General features: G+C 33.4%; 1 protein-coding gene across 1 annotated transcript in view; it reads right to left on the bottom strand.

Annotated features, from left to right (window-relative positions):
• LOC118201103 (cytochrome P450 4C1-like) overlaps positions 1 to 11083 on the bottom strand; it is a 52632-nt gene extending 41549 nt beyond the window's left edge. Inside the window, exons 1-3 of the mRNA XM_085809787.1 lie at positions 10902 to 11083; positions 7296 to 7359; positions 3083 to 3209 (exon numbers count right to left, since the gene is read on the bottom strand). Of these exons, the coding sequence (XP_085665913.1) occupies positions 3083 to 3209; positions 7296 to 7359; positions 10902 to 11061 (351 nt within the window). The 5' untranslated portion in view covers positions 11062 to 11083. The remainder of the gene's footprint in view (positions 1 to 3082; positions 3210 to 7295; positions 7360 to 10901) is intronic.
• Positions 11084 to 22113: the final 11030 nt, after the last annotated feature.

Below are 22113 nucleotides of genomic sequence, written 5' to 3'. Positions count from 1 at the left end.
AATGTACTGAATTTTGTAAGATGGAATATATATTTGTGTTTCAGTTTATGTCTCCCCCCCCCCCAAAAAAAAAGTGGTACCTGAACAAACTATTAGTATGTAATCAGGATCGTATCTATTTAAGTTATATGCTGATGAAATAATGTGCATAGTAATTGTATAATATAATAGCGATTATAATATATACTAGATATTGTAAGACGCATTTATCTAGTAATGTATGAGTATTTAATCAATAAGCGGATTTTAAATATTATAACGCACTTCTGTCATTTATCCGTAAATGTACCAGTTATAATACACTTGCAATTGTATTAAATATTGGTAACTATGTAATGTACAGGTACAACGTATTTGTATAATGTACTGTATTATAGATGTACTTGGAAGTTTGTTTTTCTTTTTGTTTTGTATTGTGGGCAGTAATAGTATTATAAAGTATAGGAGATTGGATAAAGTACTATATACTGTAAGGTAAATTTTCATGTGTGTAATCAGTATTTGAAACAGGTTTTAGTACTTACCTAAGAATGCAAAAAGTATACTCGTTAAGAAGTAGATTGATGAAAACACTGTACTTGTACCTGCTGTATAATGCATTTCTATGTAAAAATACTTGTGAATAAGTACATTGATAACACATTGCTACTCCTACGTGCTGTATAATGCTTTTTTGTAATAATATGGTACAAGTTATTGGTCAATCAAATATTGGTAAATGTACAGTGTATAGGTATAAAATGCAGGTATTGGAAGCATAACAGTAGTTTCATAAGATGTAATAATTTTTGTACAATGTTTTTAACTCAGATATGTTTTTAGTACTTATTTAAGAATGTATTAGCATTTATTCAAGAATGTGCTGTGTATTTGTATTATGTAATTTATTCACATATTTGAATTTATATTTATATTTGTATTATGTATTAGTAAGTATGCATGTATTATGCACTATAAGTAAGAGATTCGGCTTCCTAAGAAACACAGTGCTTTAATATCTTCAAGGACCTTAAACTGCTGAATTGGTAACCAATTCTGTATGGATTGTGTAATACTCTGGGACGGAAGCCAACTCAGCAGATTTCAGGATTTCAGTTAAACTGCAGTGTTTATAAAAGACAATGCATTGACTGTTCATTAACTGTGCATGTTGAAGTAGTAATGAAGCTGTTATTATCTTCTCTTTCAAATCTAATAAACTGTATTATATTTGGAAAGGTTGTAATGATTTAATCATTTAAACCCGTTTCTCATCATGAAATAACGAATAGGGACGGGAATCAAAAATTCAATTTCGATAATACAGAGACTTTCAGACTCTTACTTAGGATTTATACAAAACTTGTGACATTTCTTTTACGTTTAGTAATGGTGAAGTTTGTGTTGCTTCTTTCTACATGCCTTCTTTGTGTCATAATCACGCAGTCGAGAAAGCTATACATAGTTTACGGCATGCGGCGTCGGTTAAAATGGACGGAATAATAGCAACTAGCATCATTTGGGGTTGATCTGTTGCCGCGGTTGTAACGTGCTGGTACAATTAAAAGCCTGTGATAGGAATAGGCGTGAACGTCTGACATTAGCACAGTTAAGTGTGGTAAATGAGTTTAGCTTTGTCCGTCCGACTCACTCAAGTTGTAGGTTGGAGTAAATTTACTAATTACACTATAAATTTCTAGTGAGCTACTTTTGTTGAGAAAAGTTTAATTTTGTGCTGTATTTTTTAAAATTAAGTTCATCATCGGCAAAGAAATAAACTTTTGCATTTTTGTTTGGTTTATTTTATTATGCCAAAGCGTCGAGGACTATCTGCTTAAGAAAAAGGATGCCTTCGTGGAATACTTTCTAAGGCAAACTTGCTCGTGCAACACGTTACACATGAGGAAAACCACGAAAACGCCCATGCAGCCAGCCCGTTCGCGGTATTCGTACCTCGGAGGAAACCACCAGTGTTCAGCAATTTTACCTCTCTGCCACTGGTGGACCTTTACGTTTTGTGTTTTATCTTGTATCAAGAGTCAGAATTCAGCAAAAGCGATAACTCGCCCACACAGAGAAATAATTGTTAAGAGTGAGCCGAACATTTCCCTTCTAATTGTTGAATTTTATGCCAGCATTATAGGAAAACCTACAAATCACAGCGAAGCAAAAAATAACTGACATTCAGTCTAGGTGTTCCTGACTCAACCGCATATTTTACTTCTCTACTTACATATGGATGATTTGAGGCCTAAGGAGTAGCAGAGATAACAGGGAAAATGGAGAGAAATAGAAAGGAAGAAGTCATATTAGATATTGCTAATATCACTATGCATTCTTATTGGAATATAGGTTTCTTTTAAAGAAATAATATTTTGATTGTTACCTGTAGTTTTCTCATGCATCCTTTTTATTTCATATGTTCTTACTGTAACTGCATCCTTCGGAAACTAAATTTCTGGCATCATTTTCTCCTCCCGATTTGCAAACGACGAATTTAGCAAAAGGTTAAAAAGTATTACTCGAGGAAATACGGACAAAGTATGGATACTTCCGCCTTTACAAAATTAAACATAACCAAAAAAAAAAAAAAAAAAGCCAATGAGCGTGCCGATGAGTGTCATTTTATCTCGGATTGCCTGGTAATAAGTCTATTTGTTGCCAAGCAATCAGAAATGAGTTATTATAAAACGCATGACAAAGATATCGTGAATTTTTCACAATAAACAAAACTCATGACAAAAAAAAAAAAAAAAAATTAACTACTGAATTTAGTCGATTGTGAAATTTTTAAATTAATCCTTTCTGGGTTTTAAATTCAGGGACTGGAAGATGTAAACTGGGAATCAATTATGCAAAACAATATACAATCTTATTACACGTACTCATTCAAATGCACTTTCAATAACCTCACCCCCTTAGAATGATAATTACGATTCGTAAATAATATGAGATCATTTGGGTTAATTTAAATAAACTGAAAGTCAGCACTAGGTCCCTTTTAACACAAAGCTGCCTTGTTTATCAGAAGTAAGCAAAAATATTTTTAATTACACATGATTATTTAAGAAAAGATTTTTTTTGAATAAAAATTACATTTTACCTTTTCACAAAATTTATCAAAACTTTCTTTCGCTTTTCTCAGTTTTCTTCCCTCAGACGTCAAACTAAAAATTGTGTTGTTGAATGTCCACGGTCTCATGATTCGATTGGAGGAAATTTCACTCAGTCTGAAATAGAAGAATAAGCTGAAAACGGTAGTAATAATTAAACCATTATTATGCGTAACTGAAAAGTTCAAAATATATTTTAAAACTGCACAGATTTCTTTCCCCTTTCTTGAATCAACAACTAAAGTGACAAATTAAGACTTGGCTGATTTGTTCTCCACACAACTGATCAACTATCCCTGGTTTACTAGTAAGTCGACAAATGATACTTGCACATTACTTACGGTGTACTACATGTTTATAGATGCTGTCGTTAAATGACTTAGTCATACAGGAGCACGTTGGCGCAATTTGAATTTGTGAATATACAAAGCTATTAATACAGTTACCTTTTTTTCTGAGTGTGGCATGCAAGGAGATGCTACTGTAGTTTAAAATAATTTATATAAGTGTTGATAAATGCAAGAAACACGCATGAATGACATCCACGCAGCTTAAGTATATCGAAAATGTGCTGTTAATAACTTCGGTGAAACAACTGTAAAAGTTAAGTTCAAAGAAATGTACGCTCGAGACACTTCGAAAAAACTTACTTGTGTGTGTAACTATTTACTTTACTTGTAGTGGATGTCAGTTTCTCTAACTGAATCTGGAAGTAATCCTACTTTTATTTAATATCTTACAAGCGGTCATACAGCGAATTATCTCTGTGTCTGAAAACCTACAGAGACTTGAAAAGTTTTAAAACAACCTTTTCATTAAAATAGAATTTGATCACGTCTTGTGCTTAATACAATCACCATCTGTGATAGTGAAACTAGAGTAATAGTCAAATTTAATTTAAAGTGTAGGCTACTAATCAAACACTAAACATTTCTATTTAAACCCAATCCAGAAAACTCTAACCGGCGTATCAGTTTAAATGATGAAAGAAATTAACTCAAAGCTGAATACAAACTTATCAGGAACGGCAGAACTAAAGTAACGTGGTCTCGAGAGGCAGAAATACGCTCTGTCGTACCTCAGCTGTCCCAAACCTCAGCTTAAATGCTTTCCAAATCCCTTACATTTCTGCTGAACCAACTAAAGGCTGAAATTATAAATAACTGTTTAATTTACATAATAAATATACAATCTGTGCTTCATTTTCATGATATTCTATTAGAATCTTTCGCCTTGTTCATCGTTCAGAGCTTCTACTTTCTCAAGAAAAATTTCCAAGTGGAGACATAGAAAATAAATTTTCAGATATTCTGTATGTGAGCTTGAGGTTACCCTTTAGAAGTCTTATACCGATCTTTGATAACTTTTAGCTTAATTATATCTCATCAATCTATGATCCACTTCAGTAAAGGTTTCCCGAGTCGCTGTTTTATCATTGTTTAAGTTCTCATAAAACCTTTTATCTTGTATCTCCGAATTCACAGACTAATGAATGTTTCTGCTTTTTAACTTCGCGTCACTAAGCTTTGGTAAGTGACTTTTCAATGCATGCAAAATCTTCTTTTCCATGCTTTTAACATATTGGACATATATATTGGGCCTAACAGTTTATTGAAAATTCGCAGTGGGCCATTTTAGAATTTATCAGTGAGACATACCTGACCTTTATGTTGTTTTAAAATAAATAAGAAATACATCGTGTAGTCCTGGTTTAAACGAATCTTTTGGTGGGCAATTTATTTCCAAAAATAGTTTCCTTTATTATAATCTTTGGTTACAATAAAGAATATAGTGATTGTTAAGTCTGCATGTATTTATTGATTAAACAACAGAGCTGAGAGGCTTCTTAAAAGGAAACGGCGCGGTTGCACATGAAATTTCTTCTTTAATTATTCACTCGTCTAATTCTCAGCTGTGCAGACTACAGCAGCGCCACAATTTCCCTATCACCAAATTTCGAAACTAATTTTTTCACGAATCTTATTTTCCGTGTCGTCATTTTTCTCTCTACTACCTTCTGCGGCTGAAGGAACGAGATACAGATGGCTTTGAGTTGCAGAAGAAAACCATTTTAAGTATGCTGGAAAACTTTATTTTATGAAGCAAGATTTAACCATTACGTAAAATGAATTAATATCCGATTAAAATAATTTAAGATACAGTGAAAGAGTGATGTTTGGCTGTTAAATATTCCCACAGAATCGTACTACATTAGAAGCACTTTTCAAAAGGATTGAATAAGAATATCGCCAGAGTTCTTATATAATGTATTTTTATTTAAGGAGACTCCCAAAATCAATGAAATTACCGATTTTTCAGTTTTTTACTGGAAACGCACCTTAATACCCTCACTACACTGAAGATAAATTTTGAAATGATCTGATGATAATAAATGCTATAAAAAGGTTTTTAAAAAATTTGACACCCCTTTAAATACCACGCCCCCTCAGTATTTTTTTTTACTTCGTAATTGTTTCAATAATTTACTAAAAATCAGTGTAAATGAAAGGGAGTGTAGTTAAATATGACTCCAACTATCAAAAAACTGTTTGTGTGTATATACTGATTTATTTAAATACAAATTAAAATTGGGAAATAATTATTTTCACCATTAAACTGGGAAGTTTATATATTTATACTGAGCTCAACAAATAATTTTATGTGTATTATCAGTCAACTTTGCTATGCTTATTAAAAATTGAAACTATCTGTCATTAGACACGAACAGAAAGAGGTGGTGTGATGAAAGTAATCAAGTTTCTGACTGTAGCATTATTGAAATAGTGCTGGAACAAACATTAAACTCTTTAATTAATTAAAATGCCCATAAATTAATTTAAAATACAATTTATATACGAGAATAAATGGCTGAAATAAGAGAAGAAATCACAAAAGCTGCTGAGTGGTTTTAAATGAAATGTTTTATGTCTGTTAAAATTTCAAATTTTGCTTTAAAAAAAAGAATAAAACGACAAATTAATATTATTAATAATGATTATAAGCGCTTTAGGAAAAATATTATAATTAATTCATGCATTAAAATTGCTTTGAGCATGTTTTAAAAAACAAAAACAGGTAAAGAAAAATTCTACTTGCATTTTATGATTTTTTTGCAACATTTCTAGCCAGATAAGGTTTTAAACAAAAGCTTGTAATATTAATCAATTCAGCAGTACTACGTTTTATTATATATATATATGTATTGAAATTCAGTAATAAAATTTTTAAGAAATTTGAAATGATTTAATGAGTTTACATTCTTTAAACTGAGTTTTCTCAGTTTGCAATTTTTCAATATATCCTTTTACTTAAGTCCTAAAACTTGTTCAGATATGAACCAAATTATTTAATAACTTTACTGTTTATTGAAAACTATATACTAAATAGAATAAAGGATGGGTTTTGAAAAATAGTGAAAAGAAAAATTATTAGAAGTGAAAATGTCACTGAAATCATATTTTTTTAAAGTTTTTATATAAAAATGTTGTTTTTATTTTTTTCAGAAACTAATTCATTAATTGCAAAATCGATCCGTAAAGCTATTAAGAACAACACTATTATAAATACAATAAAAAAATTTGAAGCAAAAATATTGAAAATTGGGGAAGAAGAAAGAATTTTTAATTGTTGACTCTTTAAAAAAAATTAAAGTTAAACGAAAATAAATAGCAAAAAAACTTTTTTTCAGCTTAAAACCATTTTGTCTCATAAAACCACTTAATATTATTCATAAAAAGTAAGTGAAAGTTCTTAAATAAAAAAAATCCTTCAAAAGGTTCCGATTCTAATAATTCAGGGAAACATGCATTCTGGTGAAGTTATTAATTCTTATGTTGATCATTTCTTCATATTACTTTTTTATAACTAAAACTAGAAAATTTGAAAACAAAAGTGAGTTAAATAAAACACAAACAAAACAGAAGCCTTAATTTTGAAAATATTTCTACTTTTCTCTTATATAGCAAACACATACAATTTTCAGATACTTCAAGAAGACTCATCAACCATGCATCTTCTTTGAATACATGTTGTAATAACACCTCGTTTTAGCTGCCAATATGTTTGGCATTTAATATAGCATTTAACTAATCAATTCGCATGTATAATAATATAAACTCGGTTGAGATCTTTTCTTTGATTACTTACTTCAGAAGTAGAATTTTTAATTAATTAGATTACAGAACTGGGAAACTAGAAACTTACTCTTTACATGCTTCCATTGCCGCCTGAATTTCGCAGTCATTTTGTTTTTTTCCAAAGATTGAATCTACAGAGAAAACAAAATTATGAGCTTACCCTCCTCTGCCATAGAACTAAATGAATATTTTCTTGGATATATATGTAATAAAAATTTAATGACAATCCGTTTGAATCATGCCGAAACACGTTAACAGTGTAGGAAAGAGTAAATACACCGCTGGCTATTAAAATTTCAACACCAGCAAGGAATGATCTGACGAACGTCAAAATAAGATGGAAGGAAGAAGAGGTTGGGATATGCAAACTGGTCAGTATTTCAGCGCATTTAGACGAAACAGGAGAGAGAAACGACATCTGAAGCACTGCATAAAAGAAAAGCTGTACAGTAGATTTCTCATTCGAAAATCGGTTTGTAAGGTTGTAGTTCACTCAAAATATCGTGTTATGCCTCGAATGTCGATATCCAAGCACTGTCATGTGAATATGGAATCAATGAATTGCTGAGGGTCATGCAGTATCTCAACGGCCTCCCGCGACTAACGACAGAGGGAACATTAGTCAGGAAATGGCCATGTTTACAGCACGCCCAGTATCAGATCGTAAGGTGCGTCGACGTTTGCAGCAGTGTGGGCTATCAGCAGGAAGACCATTACTTCGGCTTCCCTCGACAATGCAGCACACAGAGAGATGACGACTCTAGTGGGCCAAGTTGTGTACAGGAGTGACACAATGTCCCCTTTTCAAACGAGTCCCGGTTCCTAAGTTCAGAACGCAGTATTCTGGTGGCCGTATACGTGTTTCGAGTGCCCGAGGAGACCGCACGCCGCCTTCTTGCATTTGATATCGGCATAGGGTCCCTGTATCTGGTGTGATGGTTTAGGCAGCCATTGGGTACACGACACGCACATCTCTAGTTCGGATCGATGGTAATTCGAACGCAGATGGATGCATTTCTGACATCTTACATCCAGTGGTCGTGCCCTATTTTCGAGGCCCCCAAACGCCATGTTACAACAAGATAATCCAAGAACACATGCTGCACGTCGTGTTCTGACCTTCCTCGATGCACAGTGTATTCGATTGCTTGCACGGTCTCCAGATCTGTCACAGATTGAAAACATCTGTACAGTTGTGGAGTAATTAGGTATTTTTGAAGCAGAATATGAAAAATGCGCAGCATTGCGCATTTTCGCACCACTAGACCCCTCGAATACGTGTCGAATGTGCTTCCAGTCACACCGCGAAGGCATGCGAGAAAGTGAGAGGATATATACCTCATACAGTGTTGCCATTAATCGCTTTGAAATGAGTTTTTTAATAAAGACTTCGTTAAAGTTTTACAAAATATGAAATAGATAATAAAACAAATTCGTAAATCTAGGCTTTCAGGTGCCCACGTTTGGGTGAAGGACTACGTTATTCAAATTGGATGGCTTTACGTACCCTTCTTTTTCACAATTAGAGAAACATACGTACATTGGTGCAGATTCTTAATTATTTAATTTCTTTAAATATAATACAGGACGATAATATTTGGTGGCAATAATCTGAAAAGTGATACACCGTTTACAATGACTGATTGCAAAATGCCGTTTCGAGATTATATCCCATTCGGGACTAACGTCACTTTTAGATTAATAAAAGCTGCTTAAATTTCAGAGTCACAAGAACAATTTACAACCCATTATTTGCACTCGAAGTCCGTCCATGGATAGGATCCCAATGTGCAATTAAGAATTTTGCTTACCGTGCTTCTAGAATTGTTATTTCTCTTGTACAGAAGAAATTTTTACCGATTCCGATTTAATCTTAGTAAGTCTGGGCTTTTGAGTAAAAGTTCAAAAGAGAGATTCTTAATTATCTGCATTACCAATAGAAATTTTATTCTTCAAAAAGCCAAAATGCTTTTCATTTGTTTTTTTGATTAGCTACCTTTTCGTTTTCACGTTAATTACAAGCATTGCAAAATAGTCTTATGAACTGAACTAAAAACTTCGAAATTTAAAAACGCCAATTTGCGCAATGTAAGTGAATATCGCCGAATTTATATCGGCGTAAGGCCGCTCAGACGGTATAGCCTACTTGGGGAGCCTAATGCGACATCGAATGGGGAGCCTAATGCGACATCGAATGGGGAGCCTAATGCGACGAAGTGCCCGGGTTCAAATCCCGGAGAAGGCATGGATGTTTGTAAACGTGTAGTGCCTTTGCGCCATGCGGGGAGGGGGCACTCTAAACACATGACTAGCCGAAAGTCCTTTCGAGGATTGGTGGTAGGGTAAGAGGCGTGAGAGACCCTCAGACCAAAGCCCCCGGGGTGCTCTCCGTCAAAATTTGGGCAGAACTGAGTGAAGTCACCTATAGGATGCTCAAGTCTCTTGCCAACGACAGGCGCAATCTTGCACGCCTTAGCACGATGAATTTCCTGGGCTTGTTCTCATGTTACTGTCAGACAAGTGAGATTAATCACAACAATACAACATATCGGTGTAAAGGAGGTAAGAGTTACAAAAATCCATGTTACGCCTAACTTACTCATTTTCCTAATTAACTTCGTTTAGTTTACCATTTTTTAGAATTTAACTAATAGCTAGATCTTAAATAGAATTCTAGCGTTCCGTATACTGGAAAAAACATGTTCTAAAATCCATCGCTAAACATCAGTTTTGAAGGCAACTAAATTTTTTTAGCTCAAAAGGCGCTATTTGTCTCCAAATGGGATTTTGCTCAGATTCACTTAAACAGCGTATCCCTTTTCAAATTGTTGACTCCAGATGATAGTGCCCTGTATTATTTTTACAGAAATTAAGTAATAAAGAATCTTCCAGGATGTATTTATGTTCTTCGCATTGTGAAAAATCGACGGTACCTAGCGCCATCCAATTTTGAATGACGTAGTCGTCCACCCAACATATGTACCTGGAAGACGGAATTTTGAATTTCGATTTTTTTTAAAAATTTATTTCCTATTTTGTGAACTTTACGAGCAGTGTTCGAATAAAGCACTTTTATAACGAAATAAAACATTTTTATCTACAGCGCGTGAGAATGCTACTTGGAGAAATGAAGATGCTTACCTATCAAATTTAATTTAACAAATCATTTAATGCTACCTTTAAACTCCGGAAACTGTAGGACTTTTAGCCCATTGAAGTTGTTATCACGAAATATTATCGTCTTGTATTACTTTTAAAGTAATTAAATAAAAATTAATATAGATGAATGTATGTATGTTTCTCGCAACGTGAAAAAGCGACGGTTCCTAGGGCATCAAATTTTTAATAATCTATTCCTCCACCCAAACATGTGCTAATTTTGAATTTCGAATTTTATATTTACAGTTTTGTAAAACTTTGAATTTTAAACAAACTCAAAGATTTGAAAGCAGGCAGTGGTTACACCGTACGAATTAAAGCATTTTCATTTCCAGTGGGAAATGAAATAAATAAAATCACAATAACACGGTTTCAAAATAAAATCACAATAACACGGTTTCAAAATGCCCGAATTATACTAAATATTAAAGACCGGAATATCTTTATTCCTTTTAAGAGGGGAAAAAATTATATTTTTCAAGTAATGTTATGAAATTTAAAGGAAGAAACTCACCACATAAAATACTTAAGGTACACTCTCCGAATAGTGGTCCAAGATCCGTCCAAGGTTTATTCACAGATATCTTCATTTTGTCAACCAATATTTCAGCTCCTGTATTAAACTTTTCTATGTAATTCTGAAGTACTCTTGTATGGAAAGCTGGTTTAAGCATGTTCTTCCTCCGTCGCCATTTATCGCCAGAACTGTGAAAATGTTTAGAAGAAAGTATTTGTTTTTCGCTAGCGAATTATAATCAAATGACTACAAATAAAATTATACAAAAAGAAAGTAACATTTGAAAAAGAAATCAAGATTTAGTCTACGTTTTAAGCAAACACAATATTTGGTAGGAATAATTAGAAGACTAAAATTATCGTTTCGGATTTGCTATATATGTGTAAATAATTTTAGTGAAATTATATGTAAAATTGTATCTCTTGTATAATGTATTTTAAAGGTCTCAAGAGAGTGACCGTAAAAATAAGGTTACCGAGACAAGACCATTTAACACTGAAGTAAATCGCTGTCTCCCGAATGACAAGCTGGCATTTTTGTTGCAATTTTGTGTTGCCAAATTTGACGAAAAATCGGTAAATGTTGCCAAACTTCGCTACCACTTGGCGACCTTTTTGTCCGATCCCTGTATAGCACTAAATAGTCTGATACCCGGCCCCGTATGTAACTATAACAGTATATGCCTTCTAGTAATACCGAGAAATTTAAGTTACTGGAAATTTCTCAGTGGACGGGGGAAACTTATATAAGAGAAGAAGGACCATCAATTCTCAGTTTAGTCCAGTATTTAGTTCAGAGTTTTGTTCGGAATAGTGAAAGATCTCTGTGCCAGATTCTATCCTTAAATACCGTTTGAGTTGCGTTGTGTTTGACGTTCTTAGAAGTTTGAGAGGTAACTACTAATTGTGTTCTGTCAAACTGAGGAGAGCTGTACGAGTGCTTTATGTGAAAAAAATCCAGAATTGCAAAATGCTCCTTTTGGGAAAATAAATTTTATCAAGTTCTCATCAGCTTCGTGTGCATTCAGTACTTTAAAAACCCGTATACACGTACAAATTTTGATGTCAGAAGTTTCATTGAATGCCTTTGACACGAGAGATGGAGGGGCAACAATCATAGCCGGTGATAGCCTTTACTTCGTTCCAAGAAAAGATGGAAGTGGCCGTCAAGTCCGTTAACGGAGACATGAAGACGGGACAAGAAAGATGGAAGAGGGCTTCAAGTCAGTTCAAGAAAAGATTGAAGCAAGTCAAGAGGAAATGGAGAGAGAAATTGCTACCAGAAGAGAAAACAATAAGAGGTTATGGAAGACAGAAAAGACACATTTGAAAAGGAAGTTGAAGAAATGGGAGAAAATGTTTCTGTTTTCGGATCACAAATCAATGAAACAATTTCAACTGCTGTCGCCAAGGCTTGACAGCTTGATGAAATCCATAGTGATATTCGGACGTAAATCGGACGCCTTGAAATTTGTAAGTATGTCTCGACGACCCTCTCTAAATCTATCCACGCACGCCAGAAAGATTTCTTGGCAAGTCTATAAGACTCAGTTTTTTGTAGTGGGTGAAGCAGATGGATGGAAAACCATAAATAAGGCTCATCATCTCGGCACTTTTCTGAAAGTAGACACAGCCGATATCCTTCAAACTCTGCCCGAAAACCAGAGGCTAGGCTTCGAAGCTCCATCCTGCGCACTGGAGCTGAACTGTGGCGAGAAGAGTTTAAAAGAGAATAGCAAGCTTCAGTTTATATCTCGCCAACAAAAGCTCACGGAAACAGTCCAAGAGATCGGGATGGATGTTAAAAGGATGTCTCATCTCGCCTTTACGAATTGGCGAAGAGAAAGACTAGAAATCCTGTCCCTGCAGTGCTTCATAGATGGTATCCGGATCATAAGAAGGATAAAGCCTTTCAAATGGTGGATGTGAAGGATCTGAAAACGCTTTAATATATGCCAGTAATTTCGAGGTAACCCCGCAAGACTATGTGCAGACCGCCACACAATCAGACAAGCTCAAGTCCAGGAGCTAGTAGATTAAATATCTCGTTATCTAGACTAGTTAAATAGGCAAGTCTGATTCTGATTCGATTTTGATTTGCCTTGAAGTAGAAAAAGAGTGGCAACAAACCGCCTCTAAAGTGCTAGACCTGCGGTAGTGAAGGCCACTTACGAAGGATCTGCAGAATGCCCGGAGACACATGAGATAAGAACGGTCCCAATAAACAGGAGACAAACTAATTACTGGCCATCTCCCCCGGGGCGGAGGTTGCCAATTTAAAGGGCTTCAAATTTCTGCAATGAGTGGTGGCAGTAAGGGATTTTTCATCAAGGGATATATCAATGGAGTTCCTTGCAATATGACAACCAATACAAGAGCTCATGTTATCATCATCCGAGCCGCCGTGCGTTACCCTCCAGACTGAGTCTGGATAAAAAATCGACATCGATGGAAGGTTAAATTTTAATATCACGTATGGAAGTGCAGCTTACGGTACTTAACGTCCGCTTACACGGCATATGTGGCAGATATTACAGACACTTGCATATTCGTTCTAGACTTTCTAAAAATATTTCTTCTTCGAGTTTTAAAATAATGATTTGCCTTCTGCCTCTGAGGACATAACATTGCTCGAAATTAAAAATAAACAAGTTAAATCCGTCTGCCATATAATAGCTTAAGACGATATCACAGTATCAGTAAGAGCAGAATTTTTGCTACTTGGATCCATACCTGAAGACTGAAATTTCTGGTTCGGCAAATTGGAATATCCTAAGATTAGTATGCAGCCTCGTCTCACGTCGACCTATTCAAGACTGTTACCCTGGTCAGAGTTGCCAGTGTAACTGATAATCAACGAACCATATTCCTAATGATAACAAAAATCATCAGGAAAGGTGATTTTCAGGTATAAAATGCCTCTTCAGTCACATTTCGATCAGAGAAGGAGTTGTATATAAGCTGTAATTAAAAACTCTGCAAACTGCTCGGCACTAAAAAAAAAACCAAACGAGACGTTTATATCCAGAATCACAGGGAGAGGTTTAATCGAACCATCCTTAATAAACTCCTGCTGATAGTTTCCAGAAATTGACAGGACACGGATATTTGTGACGTACAATTTCTAAGAGATGAAGTCAGTTTAGCGACGGAGAAGATAAAGGCCAGACTCGAGATATGAGCACCAGGACATCGATTCAGCGAAGGTCGAAGGTGGTAAGGTGTGGTTATGGAATCCCATTCCATGAAAAAAAAAAACATTCTCCTAAATCATACTCATGTAGGGGTGGTTTTTACACAGTCCTTAACTGGCTGACTGATGTCGTATTTCGGATCAGGACTTCATCGAATTCTAAGCGTAAGTCTGTTCATACCGGGCAGGATAGACGATAGACCCTTGCTATGGCCGTAGTACATAGATCTCATAGTGTATGCGGTATGACTAGTGTACTAAGACTATGGTCCTATGGTATATAAATCTGTAAACTATGCAGTTAGTTTTTGATTTCTTGTATGTTATTTATTGAAATTATTATTTTAGTATTGCATTGATTTTCCTTAGTTGTAAATATGGCTTTTGTCCAGGGTTACAGCCGGAAACATCGTGGCAAAAATATCGCGGACGCAAACGTCGCAGAGAAAACAACGCAGGGCGAAAACGTTGTGGCACAAAACATCGTGGGAGAAAAGAAAGCAAAGAGAAAATATCGCAGTTCTAAAAGAGCGTGATACAAACTATCGTGTTCGAAAATAAAGCTGTTCGAAAACTTCGCAATTTAAAATAATCGTCGTCGAAAATATCATGATAAAGAAAAGTACCTACAAATCCTCGCATGACGATAACATCGCACACATGCGTTTATCAAATCCCATATTGACATATTATGTAACTGACTTTCGTCATAACTAACTAATGGACATACAAAAAATTACTTGCACACTACATATGAAAATGTTAACGACACTTTAAGAAAGAACAGAAACAAAACAAAATATAATTTTTCCTAAAACAATATCAGATTAAAAAATGGGAAAGAAAATACTTTGATAATTAACTAAGCAATTTTTATAGAGGTTACCTCATGCAGTTACTTATCTTCCTTTTTCTAAGCATTTTTGGACTGCATTTTTCATAAATTATCAACAAAACTTTATAAAAAAGGTTAATATATTAATGACCTTTGTTAATTAACCACGTGAAAATCTATTAAATTCTATAAGTTGCATTAATTTTCTACTCATTTTCAAATTTAAAAGCTTAAGTTTCCTTATTTCTTCAGCAGAAATTTATTGGTTCATTCACAAATATGAAATATAGAAGTATAAGATACTCGGTTTCCTTCTTCCGCTCCCAAATCATTATGCGAAAATGCATTTACAACTTTTAAAACTTGAAAACGCATATGTGCGATGTTATCATCATGCGATGATTTGTAGGTACTTTATTTTTTACCACGATATTTTCGACGACGATGTTTTTGAGCCACTTTATTTTCGACCATGATATTTTGTACCACAATGTTTTAGAACTGCAATGTTTTCTCTTTGCTTTCGTTTCCCTCACGATGTTTTGTACCACGACGTTTTCGCCCTGCGTTGCTTTCTCTGCGACGTTTTCGCCCACGATGATTTTGGTAGACATCTTTGTCCAGTAATTGTTCTATACGGGATCTGCGGTTCTTGAAAAGTGGGTTATGTTAGGTTATTGAATTACAGCAAAGCCTCGAGGGCTATCTGACTAAGGGGAGGGATGCCTTCGTGGAGGACTTTCTAAGGGAAACTGGCTCGTATACACGTTACACATGGTGAAAACTACGAAAACACCCATGCAGCCAGCCCGTTCGCGGGATTCGAACCTCAGACCGAATTACCAGTGTTCAGCGACTTTACCGCTCGGCCGCTGGTGGCCCCTCTTGAGAAGTGGGTAATGTTGTAAATTTTGTATATGTGTAAATTATTTCAGTGAAATTTTATGTAAAAATTTGTATCTGTATCTGTATCCGAAACCTAGGGACTAGCGTTCGGCCCTAAAAAGGGCCTTTACATTATGGTTATCGTACCCTGAAGAGGTATATGTCATTAAAATTTAGATTCATAGCAAATGGCATAATAACTTCAAGAAAAACGCAGACTATTATTTTGCACTTAAACATTAAAAAAAAAAAAAAAAAAAAAAAAAAAAGTAGAATTATTTTCAACGACTGTAACACTAATCATAAATATTGCTGCGTCATCCAAAATAACACTCTTGTCATTAATGCCATTCAGATAATCGACATTCAAAACATTAACTGCTATGACTAAAATTTTTATACCTCACCTCCATTAGAAAAAGTCTATACTAGTCTACTAGATCTGCCTATAGTCTTCCCTGCTATGCTCACGATTATGAACTTTAGCAAATGGAAAACCTACCTAAAATGCATCATTTTTCATAACTACATTAAATTTCAAAATCAACTTTTTAAGCAAGTCAGAGGAATCCCCAATGGGCGCACATTCAAGTAAAGCCGTCTGTAATCTCTTTATTCATCAAAGAATTCACCTTCCAAAAACATTTACAACAACAAGATTTAAATTATTATACACACATTTACAGATATATAGATGATCTTGTTACATTTAATAATTTTAATTAGATTGAAAACTCAGAGATTTATCCAAAACTGCCTTACTCTTAATAAAGCTAATCATTCTCAAAATGTCATTGACTATCTTGATCTTCAAATAATTAACTATCAAAAATTCTACTGTTTGGCAAAACAAGGGACTTCACTTTCAATACTAAGAAATTGATAATTGGACTTCCAACATCTCCAAGAAAGTTATTAGTAGTACTATCTTAAATCAAATACAACGTATTAAAAATATGTGCACAGATACGGTAGATTTACAACGCGAAATTATGTGCCTTATTAAAATGCTCAAAAATAATCTAATACCTAATCGATTTATTAACCATTGTCTTAAAAAAGCAGGCGTTAAATACTCTCTCTAAATCATTTAACTGATAAGGATATGGAAATTTGTTCCTAAACTTGGAAAGGCGGTATAAGTTGGATGACTATCAGTTGGAGGATTTGTACATAGTGTAATTACAGAATTAATTGTATATACTATAAAAAATCATTGTTTTCTGGTTTTTCCTTCTGCTGTTACTAAACAAATGAGCCTATTTCATACTCTTACTCTGCTAAATAGTTCGTTAGCAGTGAAAATTACTTTTTTCTTCTTTTCTTCCTCGTTACGCCACGACAATTAGGCAGAAATTAATTTCTGTTTAGTAGTTAGTATAATCAAAGTTTTAACAGACGCATTTACCCCACTCACATAAAAGCTCCGCATCTCCACTGCTGATCCCGGAATATCGAATAGCATAGCTTACAACACCCGTTCTGAGTAAGACATAGACGCAAACACTTCCCCGACATCCCACTAGAAAGAACGTAATTAATTCATATCCTGGCCTTTTCATTATATTATATACATTTCCTTGTATCTTAATTTATATATCTTCATTTTTCAACTTATATTTCATTAATTTTGCAAAGGTAGCATAGTTTCTTATGTTTCTTGTGTTTCTTATGTTTCTCATGTTTATTACGATTACTTTGAGTTCTATTTCATAAGTAAAGTAAAGATTAACAACTGTTTATTATATTTTTAAAAATAGTTTTGAATTAATTTGCATGAAAACGATGGTATCGGGGCACACTTTACTCAATAAAAATTTCTACTACTTAATTTGGCTATATTAACTCGAGATTTCTAAAACATCCATTAACTTAATGGAAATGGTACATTCAAAATGAATTCTTTCTAATACTTTACTTAATTTGGCTATAATATCTCGGGTTTTTCCAAAATCCAATAACTTAAAGGAACTGCAATTTTGGCCTTAAATAAATTTGCCAGTTTGGCATCATCATTCGTACTTGAGTAAAAGACGAAACACCTTCGCATTGATTAATTATTGTTAATTGAATGGAGGTTGGTTTGTTCCCCTTGAAAAGTCAACTCATTTACGATCAAAGACGATAATTACTTTGGTTTATTAATTTTCTTTTTCAAAGTTTGAATTTCTTTTTTTCCTGATTTAAATTTCATACTTCTGGGTTACTTCATTTAGATACATTTTACTAAATTTATATTAGGAGATAATATAATGAATATTTTAGTAAATAAATTATTATTATATTACTTTGCAGCTTTTGCGCAAGTATTCGAAAAAAAAAATTATTTCAATGAATTTCAGTTCCTTCAATATTTGATATATATATAAATATGAGCTTAGGCATTAAATTTTAATTAAACTGGAATCAAAGCAAGGCAATTCCTCAACAATATTAATAATTGCAACCGTGTATAAGAGACTTAACACTATATCTAAACATATCAAAATTAAAATAAGAATTCATTAGTTGAACAAAGTCGAAAAATAAAAATGCCAAAAGAAAAAATATACAAATTTATAAAAATATAAAACTTAATCTCCTTTTCACTTCAAACCTTCAATCACTTCAAACCTTATATATATATATACGTATATATACTAGCGGAAGTACCCTATGGCAGTTAAGTTAGATTGAGAGTAATGCATCTAACAACAGAGATAACGATACCACTGTAATCATTCTCTAATAATGATAAAAAAAATACGATTCATAGTCATACATTTTTCAGTCTGATGCAGTATGGAACCTACATAAAAAAATTTTGATAGAAAAATAAAGTAACTCTATCTCATTATATCTGCAACAATGGCAAGCTGTTTTTAATGATTTTCGTCTTTCTAATCAAATGGTTATAAAAGCTAAAGTTCCATCCAATATTTTACCTATATTCAATTTTAGTCGATTCAATGTGGCAAAAAAGTTATCATAATTGATCACAAATGAATAACATGAACAAACAAACACACACACACACAAAAAGACATTTATCTTTATATGTATGGATTTTGTAAAACTTACAAATTTTTGATTGAAAGCGAGCAGTAGGAACACTTTTCGAAATAAGGCATTTTTATCTCCAACGCGTAAGATTGTTGCCACTCGGAAAAATGAGTGCAAAAATGAGCGCTTTCAGAGTTTTTAATTAATATTTCGGCTGATTAAAGTCGTACGAAGATGGGAATAATCGAAATGGGTTTCCACTAGTTTTTGGAATCGGGAATAATGTATTTAATGTTTGGCAGTGATATTTTTATTTCGTCGTAAAACTTAGAAATTTTTCATTAACAAACTCTAGGATTTAAAAGCGAGCAGTGTTCGAGTTATTTCGAAATAAAGCAGATTTCCATCTCCAACTTACGAGAGTGTGCCATGCATATTCACAAAGCCTACAGACCATTTCTCTAGGGTCTGCTTTCATTGGATGAAACATCTGCTTGGCGGTCATATTTGCAATGGCGAGTTATCGCCCTGTAGGCATGGTAATTAACGCCAAACAAACGGAAACAGCGTTTATTTTATTCGATATTTTTTTAGTTTATGAATGAAAGCTTGGAGGAATTGTGTGGAATATATTTTATATAACTTACTGATCTTATTAATAATTTATTTGTATTTGAATTAAACTTTTAAAAGTACGTAATTGTTTTACAAGAAAAAGGTGTTTACATGGAGATAGCATATGCACCTTTTCATCATTTCTGTTAGAAAGAGCCTGTTGTGTAAATTTCCATAGCGCATTAATTTATACAAATAAAGGAATATTAAAAAAAAATATACCAAATGAAAACATTCAGTAAACATTTAATGGCGTCGGATACCTATTCTTTTTTTACCTAAATTATGAAAAGTAACTATAACTAAAATTATATTTTATTCCATTATGCGCTCTTTCTATTGAAACGCTTTTCGGGATCTTGGATCGTAATCTTGCTACTGGTACCTACTAAAAGAATGTCATTGACTATCTTGATATAAAATAAGAAATAAATAATAATAGAAATAAATAATAGTAAATAAAAATAAGAAAAATTAACAAAAATAGAGAAAATAAAGGCGTTTAATTTTTAACACCGCACCCAAACAAATAATGACGAAGTCATTCAATAAAGTTAAAATAAAAATAAATCCGTGTAGAACAGAGTTTATGATAGTTACGAGTGGGGATAGAGCGGGCGATCAAGAAGCCTGAGACCTTTTTTCGCACTCGTTACCTCTGAGCTGCGGTTTCTCCGGTGAGTTATGCACAATTTTTGGTACAGCACGCTTAAATAAAAATTCTAAAGGCGATGAATCAAACGTCGCCAAGCACTAGGTTCTGTAACCCTACGTTTCCTGTTTTAACCAATCGGAGCAAACAGCAGTAGAAACGGTCTGTAGGCTTTGTGAATAAGCGTATGCCACTCGGTAAAATGAGAGAGAAAACGTTTTTCCGAGTTTTATCCCTGATTTTAATATCCCTGATTTTAGCTACATCGTTTTTTGGAAAAAAAGTGGAGTTCGATCTTTTCCAGGACTTAGAAAGGAATTGTAGAAAGTTTGGTGACGATAGCTAAAGTAGTGACTGAGTTAGAGGACAACCAAACACACAGGCTTCTTATTTATATATATAAATATGTAACTAAATTGCACTTTTCAATGCAAATTGCCTTGTTAAACTATTGATTTTCATGGAATGGCATGTACTTGAATTTGTTTCGTCTTCCAAGTTCCTTCAGCCGTGAAAACTATTTCAACTCCTTCCAACCAAATTCATAAGATCCATTTGTTCGTTTGGACAAAGTATTCTAGATTACGTTCTTATAAGTATTAAGAGAAAGAAAATTTTTTCACCCTACACTTCCTTGCTACAATAGCTTTAATTTCATCTATTTCTTAATATTTGGCATTAAAACTACAATAAAATTTAACTCTTTCGCAGCCATAAAATATTATCTTCACAATTTATAGATAAGATTATTTTTTTGAATATTTTTTTCTGTATTTCGTGTGATTATCAATTTATAATTCATAGTTTTCTTAACTTATTGGCAGAATTTCTGCTCGCTTGAATTTCATTTAAAGGGTTTTGAATTTAATTAAGAATTTATTTATTTATAATAATAAAACCATATTTGCATAATTCTCAACAAGGGATTTAGATATCTTATTTATTGATTACTTTATGATACTGACATTATAGCGATCTTTTAGTTTATGGTATTTATTTGCATTAAATGTTTTTTTAATCTTAAATTATTCTTTATATTTTAGCTTATATTTCTGAATTCGCATCATACTGATTACCTTCCCTTACTCCCAAGCAAGAAAGAATCAACACATTCTATGTTCTGTACGAAAAATGTTTAAACATCCAATGACATTTTCACTTATACTGTAGCCATGCTGACTGTTTGACCGCATATTAATGTCCATCACTCTAATGGCTCCAAATTCCAATTAACCCACACACGATTAAAATTAGCATGATTAAAATCAGAATTTTGGTTTTGAGCTCTAAATTATAGGAAAAACGCAAATAAAAATGGTAAGTTGTTAAGGTATTCATTTCGATCGTAATATTTAAAATTTTACATGTTACAAATTACAATTTTTTTAGCGGAAGATTTTATTATTATTCAACCAGAATACTAACACATTATAGAATACATTGAATTTTATAGTAGATAGCTGCATAGAAATGAGGAACATTTCCACCACACCAAAGCATTTTCACCCTGAACTTGAAATGTTCTGGGTAAGTTCAGGGTGAAAAGTTAATATTATTTCAGAAATTACAGTGAAGGTATACGATTCAACATACACTTCAATATAAAATTTTAACACCACCCTCCAGACGTTAAATGTTTCTAGAGTAGCTTGAGACAGTTTCAAACAGAAGCTATTTTAAGATTTTAAATAGTATTTAGTCTGTAACCTATCATAAAAGTAGGAAAAAAAATAATTAACTATCGTTAAGAACTACAAACAGTGCTACAAATTATCGAATGGATCTAGTGAAATTTCCTTATTTTCCTCTTCCAGAAAATACTGTATTCCGAGAAAGAAATTTTCCACATTACGTGCTTAAAATGAATAAATACAAGCATAAGAAACCAATTCAAATAGATCTGATTTTCTTGTCTCGGTATTTTTTTGAAGATTGGAAATATTAAACTGTTACGATGAATTTCTGTGATTAAAAATTTCTTTTAAATGTACCTTAAAAGAAGTCCTTCTCCAACTGTCGGTCTCAGAATCAGATCCTTTTCCCACGAT

Source organism: Stegodyphus dumicola, chromosome 2 (genome assembly GCF_044657685.1).
Source record: "Stegodyphus dumicola isolate Sdum_Otavi_A_Nest chromosome 2, ASM4465768v1".
In the NCBI taxonomy this organism is placed as follows: Eukaryota; Metazoa; Arthropoda; class Arachnida; order Araneae; family Eresidae; genus Stegodyphus; species Stegodyphus dumicola.
The sequence above is the reverse complement of the archived record's forward strand: the minus strand, read 5'-3'. Positions and strand labels throughout refer to the sequence as shown.